We start from the raw sequence: 17,068 nt of genomic DNA, 5'->3' as shown, positions 1-17,068 counted from the left end.
ACTGCTTGGCTCTCCGTGAAGCCAAAAAAAAGCACTTTTAAACAGGAGTTTTCCGTGCTAGATTACAGTTGTGAGCATTTCTGGGAGTCCAACCACGAGCTGCGTGCTTGCTATCAGTTCAACCTGTACACCATCCTCACGTGGAGTCAAGCCATGCTGACATGTCAGGCTCAGGGTGGCGATCTGCTCAGCATCACCAGCTTGGCAGAGCACAGGTACATCAGAGGTATGCATCTGTTTGACCGTATTGGCAGGAATCAGGACCAAATATGACTGTATGTTGTACGTGTACAGTATATGGGTCGGCGGAATTAGCGGACGAGTTGTTTCGGGTTGGTTTTCAAGAAACTCAACCGGATTAACCATCAATTTGTCACCAAGATCAAGACCGCAACTCAATTCCTAAGTCACGTACAAGCTGATTTTGCACTTAAATTAGAAGACGGGAGAGCTCATGAACTGACACTTTTCGTGTTCGTGTTAGATCGGATGGATAGCGTTGGAGCAATGGTGTGGATCGGGCTCAACCACTTGAAGGCCGGTCGGGGGTGGCAGTGGTCTGATGGCGCGCCGCTGTCGTTGGTTCATTTCACAACAGGTATGAACAATTTGGTTGTACGCCATTGGGTAATGTCTGTTTTTGTGCTGGGATTAAATGTAATCGCGTGAAAGATGAAAAGCAATTCCACCAAATTATGCACTGTGTTGGATTTGGTGCAAATGTCGAATGTCAGACGAGAAGTTGGAATGGTTCGAATCAGTCAAGAAATGCGACAGATGGAGGTCAATATGTAAAATGTCTGTCTTGATTCGCCAATGTGGAAATGGAAAATCAGAATAACGAAGACACGTGAATTTGGGGAATGGGAAACATATTTTCCAAGGGGTCGACAATCCTGCATGAGCAGAACAGTTGGAAGTTGGAATCGTTTAATCCGTTGGATAAGGCCTGAATTGTGGAAGGATAAGTTACATTTGAAACGCACCTCCATTAATTTCATGGGGAATTATTTTCATGGAAATGTGGAATTGAGAGCTAATTTAGAATTTTGTTTTGGTGGGGGGTGGGGGTGATGGGGGGGGGGGGGATGTGGAAAATGGTTTCCCAGCTGTACTGAATATGTTAAAGTTGGAAGGGCTTGAATAGGCGGAGAAACGGGGGAGGACGAGAAGAGCGGAGTAATAACAAAAACAACTTTGGTGCCGAATAACACGTGCGAAAGCCCTTCAGCGTTCCCGCAATCAAATTGCTTCTGTTCTTCTGCGATTCCACCAGCGCTGCCGGCCAGCCCTCTCGAGGACAACCGACAATGTGGCGTGTACAACTCCGGCCCTGACGGACTCTGGCAGAGTCTTTCCTGTGAGTCTGCTCTGCCTTACATCTGCAAGAAGACACCCAATGACACGCACAGAGCCGAGCCGCTCGGTGAGGAACGCAATCGTCACATTCATCTTTATGGGCCAAGTGTGGAAAAAACACATCAGGACTTTGTCCATTGTAGTTGGAGTCACAGAGGCATAAGGAATGAAGAAAAAGTACAGCCAAAATTCCAAGATGAATTTTTTTTTTTACCTGTGGCTGCCGCTTGGCTGAACAGCTGCTCAGCACCTGGAGAGAAAACCTCTGACCTTCCTTTTTAAGCAGCCAGTGGCCGCAAAACCGAAAACAAAAAGTCGACAGTGAATTTATTCAACCTCAGGCTTTGTTGGATTTTCCTCCCCTTTGAGCTATTTTTTGTGGCTATTTTTAATCAGTAATTTGAAAGATGTTTTTTTTTTTTTTTTTTTTTTTTTTTTTTTTTTACACAGTGTAGTCCAAATGTTTGGTTTATGCTGTGTTGGTCCCATGTTCACACAAATAGTCAGGTATGTAGTGTATAGTATGTGTGTATACATATAGTAGTATGTGTAGTGTATAGTGTAACGAAAAGATATGGAACCCTTTCAGCTTGTTTGGGGCCAATTTTGATTTCTCTTTATATTTTAGTATAAGATGTGCTTTCTTTTTTTTTTTTTTAACCCTTCAAAATCCAGTTGATTTGCACAATGCGCAGGTTGTAAAATAACCTCCATTTTTATATAGTCTCACTACAATTAACCACCCCAGACCGTGCCCTGCCGTGTTTAGTGAAAACCTTTGCGTATTTCCCTGTATATGCCACAAGATGGTGCTAAAATATATATATTTTTTCTATTAAGCAAGGCTATGGCCTGACTGAATAAAGCTCCACTTCAACATAGTTCCTTGGCACCAAGACGGCACAAGATGACGCCCAAGTGATATTTTTATATTAGACATGGCTTTGCCAAATTGCAAATGAGTGAGTTTTAGCGAATAATGGAGGACCCCCCCCCCAAACAAAAAAAAAAACATTTCTACAGCTTGCAGAGAAGCTTTGACTTCCCAAATGAAAATGGAACTGGTCAGCATGAGGGTATGTCGACTTCTGAAAATCTAACTTGCGTCATTCATTTGCTCCATTAAAGCGCAGTAAGCCATAAAACACCTCTTTCAGTAACTATGAATGTTATATGAAATGTTATATGTAATGGTCCCTTTTCCAACAATTCATAAATGATGTAATCTCGTACAAAAAAAAAAGACAAATCTTCAAGGGTCAAGTCTAGAACTAAAGCCATTTTACTGAAATTGTATGATTCAATGCAGTAAATCGCAAGGAATTAAAAAATGTCGTTTTCATGGGTTTCGATTGGCCCAAAGATTTGCCACGATAGAGCCAAAGGCAGAATTTTATATAAGCAGTATAATATAGATCAATTTAAAGAGCTGGTGTTGGAAATGACAAAATCATCTCGCATTAACACAGCTCAAATGTTTTAAGAGGAAGCGAGGCGGACGCAAATGTGCCCCGATGGTTAAAAAATGCAGACAATCCCCAAGTGTTCCGTTCTGATTCAGGTTCTCTTGTCCTCATGTCCAGAGAACTGGCAGTACGTCCAAACGGTGTGCGACGACGGCTGGCTGCCTCATAACGGTTTCTGCTACCAGATCCCGGAGGATGCGAGAAGCTGGGAGGAGTCTTCCCAGACATGCGTCTCTCGTAACGCCAACCTCACCGGCCTTCACTCTCTCTCTGAGGTGGAGATGCTGCACACTCTTCTGGCTAACTGTAAGATGGTTTACTACTCTTGTAATGCACACGTGTTTATATTAGCTACAGAAAAGGGCGTGTCCAAATGCAATGTTTTGCAGACTCCGGCGAGAGTTCAGGAATGTGGATTGGTCTGTGGAAACAAGCGTCTTCCGCGACTGTCGAGTGGTCCGACGGCTCACCAGTAACTCTCACAATGTGGCACCAGTACCACCCTCCTCGCAACCTGACTGGTGCGAGCCTCTGCGCCAAGGCAGACAGGAAGGTGCGCAACAAACGCTTTCCGTCGGTCAGACGAGCGTTTCGTTGTTGGAATTTGTGGAGTTCCATTTAGGGATGCGTCTTAACTTCACTGTATCAATATTTGTAAATGAATATCAATGCTGTCCATTGGAAAGCATGTCGTGTACATCTACACTCTTTGCCCGTGATAGAGGAAACTACGATATAGAGAGACCATATTAAAAAAAAAAAAAAAAAAAATATATATATATATATATATATATATATTTTTTTTTTTTTTTTTTTTTTTTAAATACAAGTAGTAGTACTCTTGCTTGCTGCAAGCTTTTAATTTCTCCCTCCCAGTTGAAGAACAAAAGAGAATTAAACATTGCATTTAAACAACAACAACAAAATCTAACATATGTTGCGAAACACCATAGACGGGATAACGGAAATTAGCATAGATGTTACGGGAATTGTAAAACTTCTCCTAATTTAACAAACGCGGCGCAGCAACTGATACAAACAGAGTATAGAGTACAATAATACTGTATATAATTTTCTAACGAAGAGCTAAGTGGCACAATTCACAACGGGTGTCTTATTTTGCCAAATATCGCTTACTTTTTGCAGGGATTGTAGACCTCGCTGACTGTGCCATTCACAAGAGAGTTTAAAAAAAAACAATCTTTTAGCTGCACCTAAAGAAGTGCAAATGCTTTGACTTCTTTTTCACAGGAAGGTGCCTGGCTTTTGGTTTCGTGTGACGAGCGACTTCCTGCCGTGTGCCGCAAAGACAGCCATCGCACATCGGTTCATAAACTCGGAACCTGGGACGAAGGCTGCCCTGAGGTGAAACATGGACACACGCATACACGTGTATTAAAATGAGGGTTGGGCATCGTTTTAACGATTCTGGTTCCGATTCCGGTTCCAAACGATTCTCGATTCCGATTGTTGTAGGTGGCTGGGTCAAAACATTAGGAACGTCCATTTTCTTAGCAGCCCGCAGCATAGACTAAAATGACCATTTGACTCGGGGTTCTTTATAACCAGTATCAATATCAAACCTATGAACTAAAGGGCAACGTGTGTGTAAATAACTTAATATTCATTGATTAACGTTTCAGCTCAAATTTAAATATTTGTACGTATAATATTTCTTGATTTGGGAATTGTGAAAATTTGGGGAATGTTGAAAGTGAGACTTAAGAATGGTTTGAATCGGTCAAGAAATATGGAAGTAAGAGGTAAATATGTACAATTTCTCAATATTGTGAATACTGTCCATCATTCGCACAATAAAGGTTTCAGGCAGAGCTGTTATTGCTGTGTCATGACACTCGCAGCTCCATTTTTTTGACCAAGCTGCTCGCCAACAGCACAATGAAGCTGATTCAATGGCGTTATGGCGTCGTTTCTGGCATTCGTGTGCCCGCTTGACTCTGTTGACATGAATACCAGACCGCTGAGTCATCACAGGAAACACGACGACACCATCACGGTGCAGAGGGCACAATGCGGATGGACCGGATGACGCAATCCATGATAATTCCCGACTTCTTCTTATGTCTTCTATGGTCAGTGGTGGGAAGTAACCGAGTACAAATACTTCATTACCATACTTAGTAGATTTGTTCAAATAACTGCACTTTCCATGAACTTTTTACTTTTACTCCCTGCATTTGTAGAGATGCAATGACCCCCCCGCTATTTTTGTTGGGGACTGAAACTTGCTGCCAATGGCGTAAATCAGCAAGTAATTCACACACACCCCCCCCCCCCCCCCCCCCCCACCCAAAAAAAAAAATTACAAAATAAAATTGTAATTGCCTATAGATGCCACAAGATGTCATAAAAGCACTTTTTATGTCGAAACAAATCTCCTTCGCTCACCTGCGCATATTTGAAGTTCAGTATTTGTGAATTTGACCTGTCCGTTACTTGCCGAAAAACTTTTTTTCTTCTTTATTTTGTGCTCAGGCCAAAAGAAAAAAAAGTAGCACTTTGGCGCCATCTTTTTGAATGTTGTTGTTGTTACGTTTAGTTCTTGATAAGTCTTTTTTTTCCCCCCGTCTGTGTTTGAGATGGCCTGTTTTGTGGGCGACCCTCGAATGCACCCCATGCATGGTCTAAGCTTCTCTCATGTCGCAGATACTAACTTATTTATTATTGTGCGTAAACGCCAAAAGGTAGGTTTAATGATTTCTTTCCGTTTGTGTAAAGTGTGATGTCAAGTCAGTTTGTGCTAGCGTGTTATTTAGTATAGGATGCTAGTTACTAGTCTCCATGCTAGTTACTAGTCTCCAGAATACAGTAGTTTATGTAACCTGGGTTCAAGACTGTGTGTGTGCGACAGTAGATGCATGGTGTTGATATATTTTAAATTTACTGGATTTTTTGTTTAGTACTTAACTACATTTCAGAGCTGACTTTTTTTTTAACTTTTATTTCACTAAAGCAGTTTATTCAGTGCTTCTACTTTTACCAGAGTCATTTTTTTTTTTACACAAGTATGATCTGTACTTCTACAGAAAGTGGTGTTTTGCCACGTCGGGCTATCGTCACGTTACGCAATTCAGAACGTGGAATGTTTCTTTCTGTGCAATTTACTCAGCAATATGAATCATACTGGGGGATGAAGAAAAAAAAAGAGAACTATTGCTTTTGTTGAACGTCAGCGCCGGATTTCTCAAAATCTTTCTGTCCCATCATAGTTCACCCGCCATGTCAGTGTAATCTGCCCAGGGCCTTCAGAATCAGTCGGGCTCGCTGACTTCAACTATGAGCAGTCTCCAATGCACGGCACACCACTGCATACAAAATCAAGTTTGAAATGGAAAAAAAGATTCATTGAGTGAACTTTTGTTGATGTTACAGGGCTGGAAGCGTTACGGTCACTCCTGCTACACCATCACCAGGCACGAACAGATTTATAAGGATGCACAGAGTGGCTATTACTGCAACGCGCCTCTCCTTACTGTGGACAACAGGTGCTTTATTCATATATTAGTTTGCCTCCATTTAAAAGATCGTTCCGGGTGTATCGCAATATTTTTTCCACCTCTCCGAAAGGTTCGAGCAAGCATTTGTCAACAGTTTGCTGAGTGCTAATGGGGCCAATGGCAGCATGTCTTACTGGATTGGCCTGATAGACTCAGGCGGGAGTGAATACAGATGGCTGCATCACAATGGTTCCACTCTGCCTCTCACCTTCACAAACTGGAACAAACATCAGCCAGGTACATGTAATGTCGTAGCTGTGATTTCTGGGGCAGGTTGTTCAATCCTGGTTTCTGCTTTTGATACCACTGATCATCATATCCTCGCAGATAAGCCGAGGGAATGGGTCGCCATCTCGGGCACGGCCCTTAACTGGTATATCATCTGTCATAGATATTTTTCTGTGGGTTTTAGTCACATAAATGAGAGTCTGTCCCCCTTTCCTATGGTGTTCGTCAAGGGTCAATCTTAGGGCCCATCCCTTTTGTGCTTGACACGCTTTCTCTCAGCGATGTCACCTACAAATTTGAAGGCATCTCTAATTCATGTGTGCAGATGACCTTCAATTTTTTTTTTTCTTCAAATTACAGATGAGAAAAGTGCACGGCATGATTGCTTGGCGGATTTATAGTGATTTGATTTTTTTCCCTTGTATTAATTGTGAAATGTAAAATGGTGTGTTTTTGTATTTGATATATCTGAGACTATTCCATAACTATGCGAAGCACTTTGTGAGACCTCCCTGTGAAAAGTGCTACGGTATATATATATATATATATATATATATATATACGGTATATATATATATATATATATATATATATATATATAAACTCTACTCACCTACTTGCTTATTTCCCCCCGTTTTAGTTAGTTCCAACGGCTGTGTCGCAATGTCAGGTGGTTCTGCTCTGGGCCACTGGGAGGTGAAAGACTGCAATTCCCACAAAGCCTTGTCAGTCTGTAAGCAGAGCATTAGCAGCTACCGGGAAGTCCAGCTGCTACCAGAAGCCCACAATGACGCCTTTAGCGCCTGTCCTCCAGGATGGGAATCACAAGCTGGTCTCCTCTACTGTTTTAAAGTATGATCAACTATGCACCACTCTGAAAAACGTTACCTGTGGGCCATTGATTTATTCTTTTGGGGATGTTGAGGTTCAAACATACACTACTCAGAAAAGTCTCTGTCGTCAGTGCTTTTCCTGATTTTTTAACTTGCTGTTCTCTAACAAGTAACTGAACGGCAAAATTCCCAACAAATGTTTGATCCATTCATATTGAATTGGACCTCCATTTCTATGCCTTTCTGTGACTCCTCAAGTCTCTCTGTAGCCACTTTCCTCTGAGAACATCCTGTTTGAAGCCCCAACTTGCACTTTGAGTGTCACACAGTGTTATCAATTCCTGAAGGAATTTTGTTTTGTGTTCATTTTGATTTCACAGAAACATGACAACGTGTTGTTCTTTTAGGTTTTCCATGACGAAAAGGTTCTCATGAAACGTTCCTGGGTTGAAGCGGACTACTTTTGCCAGGCTCTCGGAGCCCAGCTGGCCAGTTTCCGCCACTATGCGGAGCAGTTGTTTGTCAAGCAGCTCCTCAGTACCATGTTCGAAGGGTTGGTACCGGCTCATTACTGCAGGATTATCATTTTCAGGATTATTGAATGCATCTACGGTCAATTTTGTTCATTTGGCTGGTGTTTGTGATTTCTTGCATATTTCGTGAACACGCCATGTGCTGTCATGGTTACCAAATACGTCTTAGCTTGGGTCCATGTGGCCAATCCGTCTTTTGTGAGCTACTGTGTGTGGTCCTTGATCAGAGCAGCATTTATTTTTTTCTTTTTATTATTCACATTTTCCATTATTACATCACAATATACTGTACACTATTCACAAAGAGTGAGGAATATTGGGCTTTGGGGTGAAATTTCACTGCAGTGTAATGTATCTATTTTTTTGTCTGGTCAAATTATGTGAGAAGAATCTGGCATGCTGGACACATAACCAGACTTGGTGTCCTGCTCCTGCTTTTCAGAACAGAGGGTCGCTGGTTGTGGGTTGGCTTCAATAAAAGAGATCCTGAACATCCGGGAGCTTGGGAATGGTCCGATGGTTCTCCTGTAAGTGCCGTTACAATTGTTCTCCAAATGTTGCATGTGTTCGTTGGGCATTTCATACAAATTGCCCAACATCCAACGCAAAATAGTAGCTGTTTCCAAAAATGTCGAATCTTGGTCAATCACAATTGTCCCTCACATTTGTCTCTTATCCGAGGTAACCAGAATATTAGGAATACCTCTCAGCATGAGGTAATGCATTGTAAAACACAAACAAATATGAGACTGCGAGCCTAAAGGTGCGGCCTTCGGAAACCCATTTGTGTGTTTATTCGATATCCTCGATATGCATCTTATGGTGCATGTACGAGTACGCTCTTTGTCATTAGCGGTAAGACAATTCAACAGACTATACAGGAAGAACAACTAGGGTGCACAAGTAGAACGACTGTCTCACTATTTTTGTCCACCAGCTGTGCCACATTTGGTCTACTAGTATGCAATTAAAACATACTAGTAAACTAATGTTCTGCATGAGTAACACTACTTGGCCCAACTAGGCATGTGTCACGCACAAGGAGCCTACAAAGCAGCACCAAAATTCCCACTAGTACTTTTTCCTCACTATTAGTATTATGTACTGTAGTTGTCCTACTACTATGCCAACATTCTGCTACTAGTGCACGGAAATGTCAAGGAGTGTGCCTTAGTCATTCTACTAGTGTGCTGTATTGTCTCACTAGTTCCTACTTGCATTATGGAAGTATCCACAGCCTAAGGTCTATGTGCTCATACACTCTTTTTATTCACTCGGAAGATAATTCAGCTCATAAGTAGGACTACTAGGGCATGCTAGTAGAACGACTAGGCTGCACCAGTAGAACAACTGTGTCTTACTAGTTTTTTTTCCACTACAAGTGCCACATTTGGCCTACTAGTACAGATTAAACCTTACTACCAGCCTCAACTAGTAGCCATTTGTCATGCACTAGTAGCCTCATGGTCCCTACAAGTGGCATAAAAATGTCCACTAGTGGTTTTTCTTCACTAATAACGTAATTGTCCTGTCATAGTAGTGAGCCTACTAGTACATGGATCTTAAGATGAGTGTCAAGGATATCGTATAAGTGCTCAAACAGATTGCCATATCTGTCCGTGAGTGTATTTCGACTGTTTTTGTGCAGATGATGACCTCCTTCATCGAGGACAAAAATGATGAGGACGACAGGAGAGACTGCGCGGTGTACAGTGACCTGCCCAACAGTCTCACGCCGCGGCCGTGCGAAAGCAAACACGAGTGGATCTGTAAGCTGCCCAGAGGTAAAAAGTCATTACCCAAAAACAGTCATACAGAACGTGAAAGCAAATGATTTGACCAAAAATGTGTTCGTGTTTTAGGAGAGCAACTGAAAAAAACCTACTGGTATACTGAGCGTAAGTGCATTGTGAGATTGTGCGATTTGATTCAATAAAGTGTTACAAGTTGGTACACAAAGTTTGGGATATTGAGTTTTCGGGCGAAAGCGAGAGGAGAAGTGGCAGTAAAACAGGCCGAAATCCTGTCAGGGCAAGGAAGTAATCGCATATTTGGTGTGTTTTAACCAAATGCAAAAGTGGAGGAACGAACAAGTCTTGAGTCGAGATTTAAACATTTCTACGCAGTACTACTCATTTCCACAGGTAACGCACGGCAGAGTACTGGAGCCTGAATAGAGGATGCCCATGAACCTGCTATTACCTGCATTGCTGGATCAAACCTGTGAATTTTGCCGTTCAGTTCCTTGTTATAAAACAGCAAGTTGTGCAAAAAGTACTGAAACAATGACCAGTTGGACGCCCAAAAGTTTAAGGAGGTCAAATTAAGTTCACCTATGAAGGTGATTGTCCATTTTCAGTTCATCCTGAAACGTCACCCGAAAGCCCAATACACCTAACTTTTTCCGAGTAGTTTATACTGACCAGTGGCTCCCCGCCCCCACAGAGAGCGAGCCGTGGGTGTTTTACCGTAGCGCTGAGTACCTGGTGGCAAAGCAGCCCTTCAGCTGGGATGCCGTCTCTCTTGCTTGTCAGATGATGGGAGCCTACCTGCTGTCCATTCACTCCAGAGAGGAGCTGAACTTTGTCAAGGAGCGCTCGCGACGGGTTTGTTTATTCTAAAAATTCACTTTGACGTTATACATTTCAGTTCGTACTTGTTTACTTTGACTTCGAAAGTAAAGTTGTTTCATCAGTACTTCTTCTTTAACCTGAGTCTTTTCTTACTGTACTTCTATATCTGTACTTGTACCTAAGTACCAAGTGGGAGTACTTTTGCCACCTCTGGTAGGCACAAAACCAGACAATGGGAAAAAAATGATTTCAAGGCCAAGAAGAGCGATGATTGACTGTTGATGTTTGATGTTTTGTGTCTGTCTCCTCAGCTCTCCCTAGGCCCCACTGACTGGTGGATTGGTCTTTCCATTGACCAGCAGGGAGAGGAGGTCAGGTGTGTGCGTGTGTGTGTGTGTGTGTGTGTGTGTGTGTGTCTTGGAGCGCTTTAACATTTGAATTGGTCGCAGTTCCATGACTGTTGCTTACAATTCATTATAAATTATTATGAATTGCCTTGAATAAAGATGTATTCCAATGATTTCGGAGGGAGGAGAGCCATGCAATTTGGTATCTCCTTTATGGAAAGCTGTTATCCTTTATAGCCGGTTTAAGGTCAATGTACTAGTTTGCTCTTTGTCCTCAGTCGTAGCCTCAGGCCGGGTACACATAAAAATATAATCGGGCTGTGACGTGAAACAGAATGTTGCCAATCAAGACGTGACCAGACTGAGGGGGGAACAAAGAATCTCACATAAATAAAAGCAAACATGTCCAAGCTGATGTATTTTGCCAAAAAGTGATGGTCTTTATTGATGACATCGCCTTTCTGCAACACGTCCATTTCATCAATACTTGGGAAACATCGGCATGTCCGGTAGTCTGTAAATCAGGCCTTCAAAGTGACAGCATACCACTAAAATAACATGCTTCACACGCCCAAAGCACAAAGTCCCTTAGACCTCAGAAATGGAGGACCAGCTTATTTAAACGTGTCAGATAGATCTGTAAAAATTGGTCACGAGAGCGCCATCATTCGTTCCTATTTGTGGTCTTCGATGTTGTGTCTTGTGTTACTGCAAAATACTAATACCTAGGACCTGCCAAAACCCAGGCTTGAACCAGGGACCTTCAGACCGACGCTCTCCCAACTGAGCTATTTCGGCCCATGACGATTGCTTGTCACATACTCATAGTCAATAATGTCTCCCTGTGTCTACATTTTCTAAGTGCCTTTCTGAGCAGCCAAGGTCACCTAACATAGCAGATAAAAACAAAGCAACAACAGAACAAATACAGAGGATAAATACATACAAATAAAAATCCAGTGCGAAACGATGTGTGTGCACTCAAATGAAATGAACAGGGGATTCGACCATGTAAACCAGTTTCAACAGATGAGTTTTTTAGGTGAGATTTGAAGGTGGGGAGATATTGCCATTCCAAAGTCGGGGGGGGGGGTAGAGCGGCTAAAGGCTCGGAACCCCATTGTGACACAGTGGCGGGTGGAACTGTACTTGTAATACAGGTACTTTGTCAGCATCGCTAATATTAGATGTAAATATACGTTTCATTGTTTTTGTGTGTTAAAAGCTATCAAACCTTGTAAGGCAATGGGAAGCAGTTTGAGCATTTATTCCATAGCATTGAAAGCCAACTTATGGCCGATGTACTAGTAAGCTCCTTGTCCTCAGTAGTAGAATGACTGTGTCTTAGTATTAAATTACTACTACTACTACTACTACTAATATTTCCACTACTCGTGACACTTTTTGCCTACTCGTATGCAATTAAACCTGACTAGTAAACTACTGTGCTGCACTTGGTACACTACTAGGCCCGCCTAGTCAGCATGTGTCACGCACTGGCCCTGACTAGTAACACCAAAATGCTCAGTAGTAATTTTTGCCTCACCAGTAAAATGTAGTCCACCTATTAGTGTGCCAAAGTTGTCCCATGAGTGAGGACAAAGAGTGTACTAGTACATGGACATTTTGCTGGATATCAAGAATATTGAAGAAATGGCCAGATTTATGGAAAACCATTTGAGGTTTTATTCACTGCGCTTTGTCCTCACTAGTAAGTCAATTTTTCCTAATCAGAGACTTGTTCAACTAGTGCGCCCAAGACGTTCTACTAGTGCGCTGAATTGTCTTACTAGAGCGTACTAGTACATGGGCCTTAAGCTGGATATGAAGGTTTTCAAATATATAATCAAACGGCTTTCCATACACTACAACTAAGGTGAGCACTTGCACAATATTGAGTTCAGAATCAGAATCATCTTTATTTGCCAAGTATGTCCAAAAACACACATGGAATTTGTCTCCGGTAGTTGGAGCCGCTCTAGTACGACAACAGACAGTCAATTTACAGAACACTTTGGAGACAGAAAGACATTGACAAAAAAAAAAAAAAAAAAAAAAAAAACAGTCACTGAGCAGTAAAGGGTTGCTAGTTATCTGGTAATGCCGGTATATATATATATTTTTTTTTTGACAATTGTGCAAAACAAAAATGACGGTGGTGTCATCTGCAAACTTCAGGAGTTTCACAGTGTGAAAGGGTCCTTTTCAAATCTGCAGTAGAAGGTATTCAAGTCGTTGGCTAGTGTGCTATTGTTCTCAGCTTGCGGGGATCGTCGCTTGTAATTAGTCAGCGATTGGAATGCACGCCAGACTGATTTAGAGTTGTTAGCGCGAGACTGTTTTTCCAACTTTGTTGCAAAGTTCCTCTTTGCAATGTTAATTTCTTTAGCTAGCTCGATTATACAGGGCCCTGTCCCCGCTCTGATTTGCATCCTCCTTAGCTTGGCGAAGCTGCTTAAGTTTAGCAGTGAACCACGGCTTGTTGTTGTTGAATGTGCGAAATGATTTTGTCGGTACACACACATTGTCACAGAAACCGATATAGGATGTGACAGTGTCCGTATATTCATCCAGGCTGCCAGCTGAATTTTCAAAGACACTCCAGTCTGTGCAGTCTAAACAGCTTTGAAGTTCCATCTTTGCTTCATTGGTCCACTTTTTGACTGTTTTCACTGTAGGCTTCGCACATTTAAGTTCTTGCTTGTACGTCGGTATTAAGTGAATTAAGCAGTGATCGGACGAGCCCAGGGCTGCACGAGGTATAGCACGGTATGCGTTTTTTTACCGTCGTGTAGCAGTGGTCTAAAATGTTATTTTCCCTGGTAGGACAGTCGATGTGCTGCTTGTATTTAGGGAGTTTGTGGTCGAGTTTAGCTTTGTTAAAGTCCCCGAGAATAATGAGGGGTGAGTCCGGGTGTTTTTTTTTCAATTTCGTTGACTTGTTCGGCGAGCTTTAGCAGTACGGCGTTCGTGTTAGCTTGAGGCGGAATGTAGACTCCAGCCGGGATGAATGATGCGAACTCACGCGGAGAGTAGAATGGCTTACAGTTCAGAAACAGCGACTCCAAATGCGGGCTGCAGTGTGTGCTGAGCTCCGTGACGTCCGTACACCATTTTACGTTGATATAGAAGCATATCCCGCCGCCCTTTGTTTTCCCCGATGATTCCATGTCACGGTCCGCTCGATGAGTATGGAAGCCGCAAAGCATGACGGCGCCATCGGGTACGGCGTCGCAAAGCCACGTCTCCGTGAAGCACATGGCGGCGGTACGGCCAAAGTCTTGACTGGTCTTTAACAGAAGATGAAGCTCGTCCATTTTGTTGGGTAGGGAGCGTGCATTCGCGAGGTGGATCGACGGGAACGCCAATCTGTATCCTCTCTTGCGGAGTTTCACCTGAATGCCGCCACGCTTCCCTCTGTGGCGCCGTTTCCGTCTCCATGCGCCGAAAACCGCGGACGCCGCTCCGGTGAGAAACTCGGGGAAAAAACTGAGCGGATTTGCGAAAGTTGGTGACAGAAAGTCCGGAGTAGCCTCCTTGATGGTTAGCAGGTCTCCCCTTGTGTAAGTGAGTCGTGTAAGGTCTCCAAAAACGGACGAAAAACACAAAAACAATACTAGAGAGCGCGCTACCGAGGCGACCACACTGGTAGGCGCCATCTTGGTAGGTTTCTGGTTGGTTTAGGTTTCTGTTGTGTTGGCAGGTGGAGTGACAAGACAGAGGTCAACTTTCACAACTGGGCAGAGGACAATGATGGCCACAATGGTAGAAAAACTGGGTTGTGTGTCACCATGTCCTCATCAACAGGTAATCGCACAGACGACAGTGTACTAGTGTAACACGCAGGTGTTTGTTTGTTAACCGTGTCCTTGAGTGATGCAGGGAAGTGGTCGGCCAATCAATGCAGCGATCTTCATGGATATGTTTGCAAGAGAAAGACCATCTCTGTAGTGGAGACTCCGAGGGAGCCGCACTACATCGGAGGGTGTCCGGAGAAATGGATGTACTTTGGACACAAGGTACGGAGACTGCAGTTGTTTTAGCCACGAAAAAAAAGCCTCTAGTGACTGGGTGAGTTTTCCACGCTGCAACAACGAGGCGCTCTTAGTGGGCCATGCCAGCGGACTACCCGATGGGAAGATGCATTTTCGGGGTGTAAGTACCGTAATTTCTCCTGTATAATACGCACACGAGTGCATTGCGCACCCCCAAAGTTTTAGTTTTAACACTGCAGCTTTAATGCAAATTTCTGGCGGTTCAAAAACATATCTAATCATATACAGTGAGCCCTCGTTTTCCGCGGTTAATGGGGACCAGAACCCCCCGCGAAAGGTGAAAAACCGCAAAGTAGGATTTGGCCCCCCAGGAAATTTCGTGTATGTGTATGTGGGTACCAGAACGTTTAAAATATATAAACAGTATTTATACTTTGCATATTTGAGACAGAGATTACAACAGTACTCATACTCACTTAAATATTTAATTCTAAAACCTTATACAGTAATGAACATTCATCAACATCGCCTTCTGAGAGAGGCGAAGAGGCTTGCGTTGGTGGCGGAGGAGAGGCTCTCACTTGACTCGTAGAGGCTTTAGGTTCACCCGGAGACTCTTCTGCTGGAGGCGCTGATGGTGTAGCTGGAGTTTTACCTTGGAGAAAAACATGCTGATGGGTAGTCTTTGTTTTTTTCTTTTGCTTCAAAATTCCCCTGTACAAGGACATAACCCGGTCTCTTATTACCACACGTTTCGCTTCTTTATTGAAGTGCTTTTGCGGATGTTTGTTTCGTCTTTCTTGATGTACCGCACTGTAGATTCATTCACGCCATAATGGCGTGCCACAGATGCATGCTGATGGTCATCATCTTCTTCTTCCTCTTGGGCGCCCCGGAGGAAGCTTTCGCAGGGGCACAGCGCTTAGGCGGCATTGCAAGGACGTAACTAATCCAAAAACGTTATCGCTTTAACAAAAAAATTAATCATGAACACAACACTAAGATAGAGTATGCGAGAAAGTCAACAGCGTGGACGAGACTGGGTGAGGCTGCGATGATGCGCAGCCAATTAGCTCACGGGATAAATCCAATCGTGCTCTCATTGGTCGATGTCGCGGCGGGAACCAATCACGCGCCTTGTATGAGTGCCCGTGGCATGTACAGTACAGTACAGGCATGTACAAAGCCTCTGAGTCAACTCATCTCTTTGTTTGGCATGCAGGGAAACCTCTCTCGCGCATCAACATGAAACAACGCGTCTTTCCGAAATATGGCTGCTAATATGGCTGTATTTTTTCATTTTTATTTTTTGATGAATACGTATTTTGGAATAACCCGTGAAGCACTGAAATCGCAAAACGTGACGCGCGAAGTGCCGAGGGAACACTGTATCTCATTTCACTGAGAAATCATTTTCTAACTTTTACTATACCTATGTATAACACGCACTATTGACTTTTGAAAATTCTTTTGCACATTATACACGAGAAATTTGGTAGCTAGCTTGCAATTGTTGCAATTGTGCCGGATAACCACTGATGCGAAAACGGTGCTCAATTTTTTTATATAGTGGGGGGGTGGGGGGGGCTCATGCCCAATGCCCATGTGCAAAACTGGGTACTGTTTTACCCATGCCCCAATCCATCCATCCATCCATCCATCCATCCATTTTCTACCGCTTATCCGGGCCGGGTCGCGGGGGCAGTAGCTTTAGCAGGGACGCCCAGACTTCCCTCTCCCCAGCCACTTCATCCAGCTCTTCCAGGGGGATCCCGAGGCGTTCCCAGGCCAGCCGAAGGACGTAGTCTCTCCAGCGTGTCCTGGGTCGTCCCCGGGTTCTCCTCCCGGTGGGACGTGCCCGGAACACCTCACCGGGGAGGCGTCCGGGAGGCATCCGGATCAGATGCCCCAGCCACCTCATCTGGCTCCTCTCAATGCGGAGGAGCAGCGGCTCTACTCTGAGATCCTGAGATGACCGAGCTTCTCACCCTATCTCTCGGGGAGACCCCGGACACCCTGCGGAGGAAACTCATTTCGGCCGCTTGTATCCGGGATCTCGTTCTTTCGGTCACGTCACACAGCTCGTGACCATAGGTGAGGGTAGGAACGAAGAACCACCGGTAAATTGAGAGCTTCGCCTTTCGGCTTAGCTCCTTCTTTACCACAACGGACCGATACAAAGTCCGCTTCACTGCAGACGCCGCACCGATCCGCCT

At 43.7% G+C, this 17,068-nt stretch overlaps 1 protein-coding gene across 2 annotated transcripts in view; it reads left to right on the top strand.

Moving 5' to 3' along the window:
* The window catches only part of pla2r1 (phospholipase A2 receptor 1), a 30,269-nt gene that overhangs the window by 1,854 nt on the left and 11,347 nt on the right, over nt 1-17,068 (top strand). For both annotated transcript variants that reach the window (XR_009768188.1, XM_061670749.1), the window contains exons 4-20: nt 62-226; nt 485-598; nt 1,277-1,426; nt 2,943-3,131; nt 3,215-3,378; nt 4,077-4,190; nt 6,219-6,331; nt 6,414-6,580; nt 7,212-7,423; nt 7,812-7,957; nt 8,380-8,464; nt 9,586-9,721; nt 9,800-9,835; nt 10,383-10,543; nt 10,822-10,886; nt 14,561-14,664; nt 14,740-14,876. Coding sequence is in view for 1 of the 2 variants with exons in the window: in XM_061670749.1 (XP_061526733.1) it covers nt 62-226; nt 485-598; nt 1,277-1,426; nt 2,943-3,131; nt 3,215-3,378; nt 4,077-4,190; nt 6,219-6,331; nt 6,414-6,580; nt 7,212-7,423; nt 7,812-7,957; nt 8,380-8,464; nt 9,586-9,721; nt 9,800-9,835; nt 10,383-10,543; nt 10,822-10,886; nt 14,561-14,664; nt 14,740-14,876 (2,258 nt within the window). In the remaining variant the exon portion in view is untranslated. The remainder of the gene's footprint in view (nt 1-61; nt 227-484; nt 599-1,276; nt 1,427-2,942; nt 3,132-3,214; nt 3,379-4,076; nt 4,191-6,218; nt 6,332-6,413; nt 6,581-7,211; nt 7,424-7,811; nt 7,958-8,379; nt 8,465-9,585; nt 9,722-9,799; nt 9,836-10,382; nt 10,544-10,821; nt 10,887-14,560; nt 14,665-14,739; nt 14,877-17,068) is intronic.

This window comes from Phycodurus eques, chromosome 2 (assembly GCF_024500275.1).
Source record: "Phycodurus eques isolate BA_2022a chromosome 2, UOR_Pequ_1.1, whole genome shotgun sequence".
Classification (NCBI taxonomy): domain Eukaryota; kingdom Metazoa; phylum Chordata; class Actinopteri; order Syngnathiformes; family Syngnathidae; genus Phycodurus; species Phycodurus eques.
This window is presented reverse-complemented; position numbering and strand designations above follow the sequence as displayed.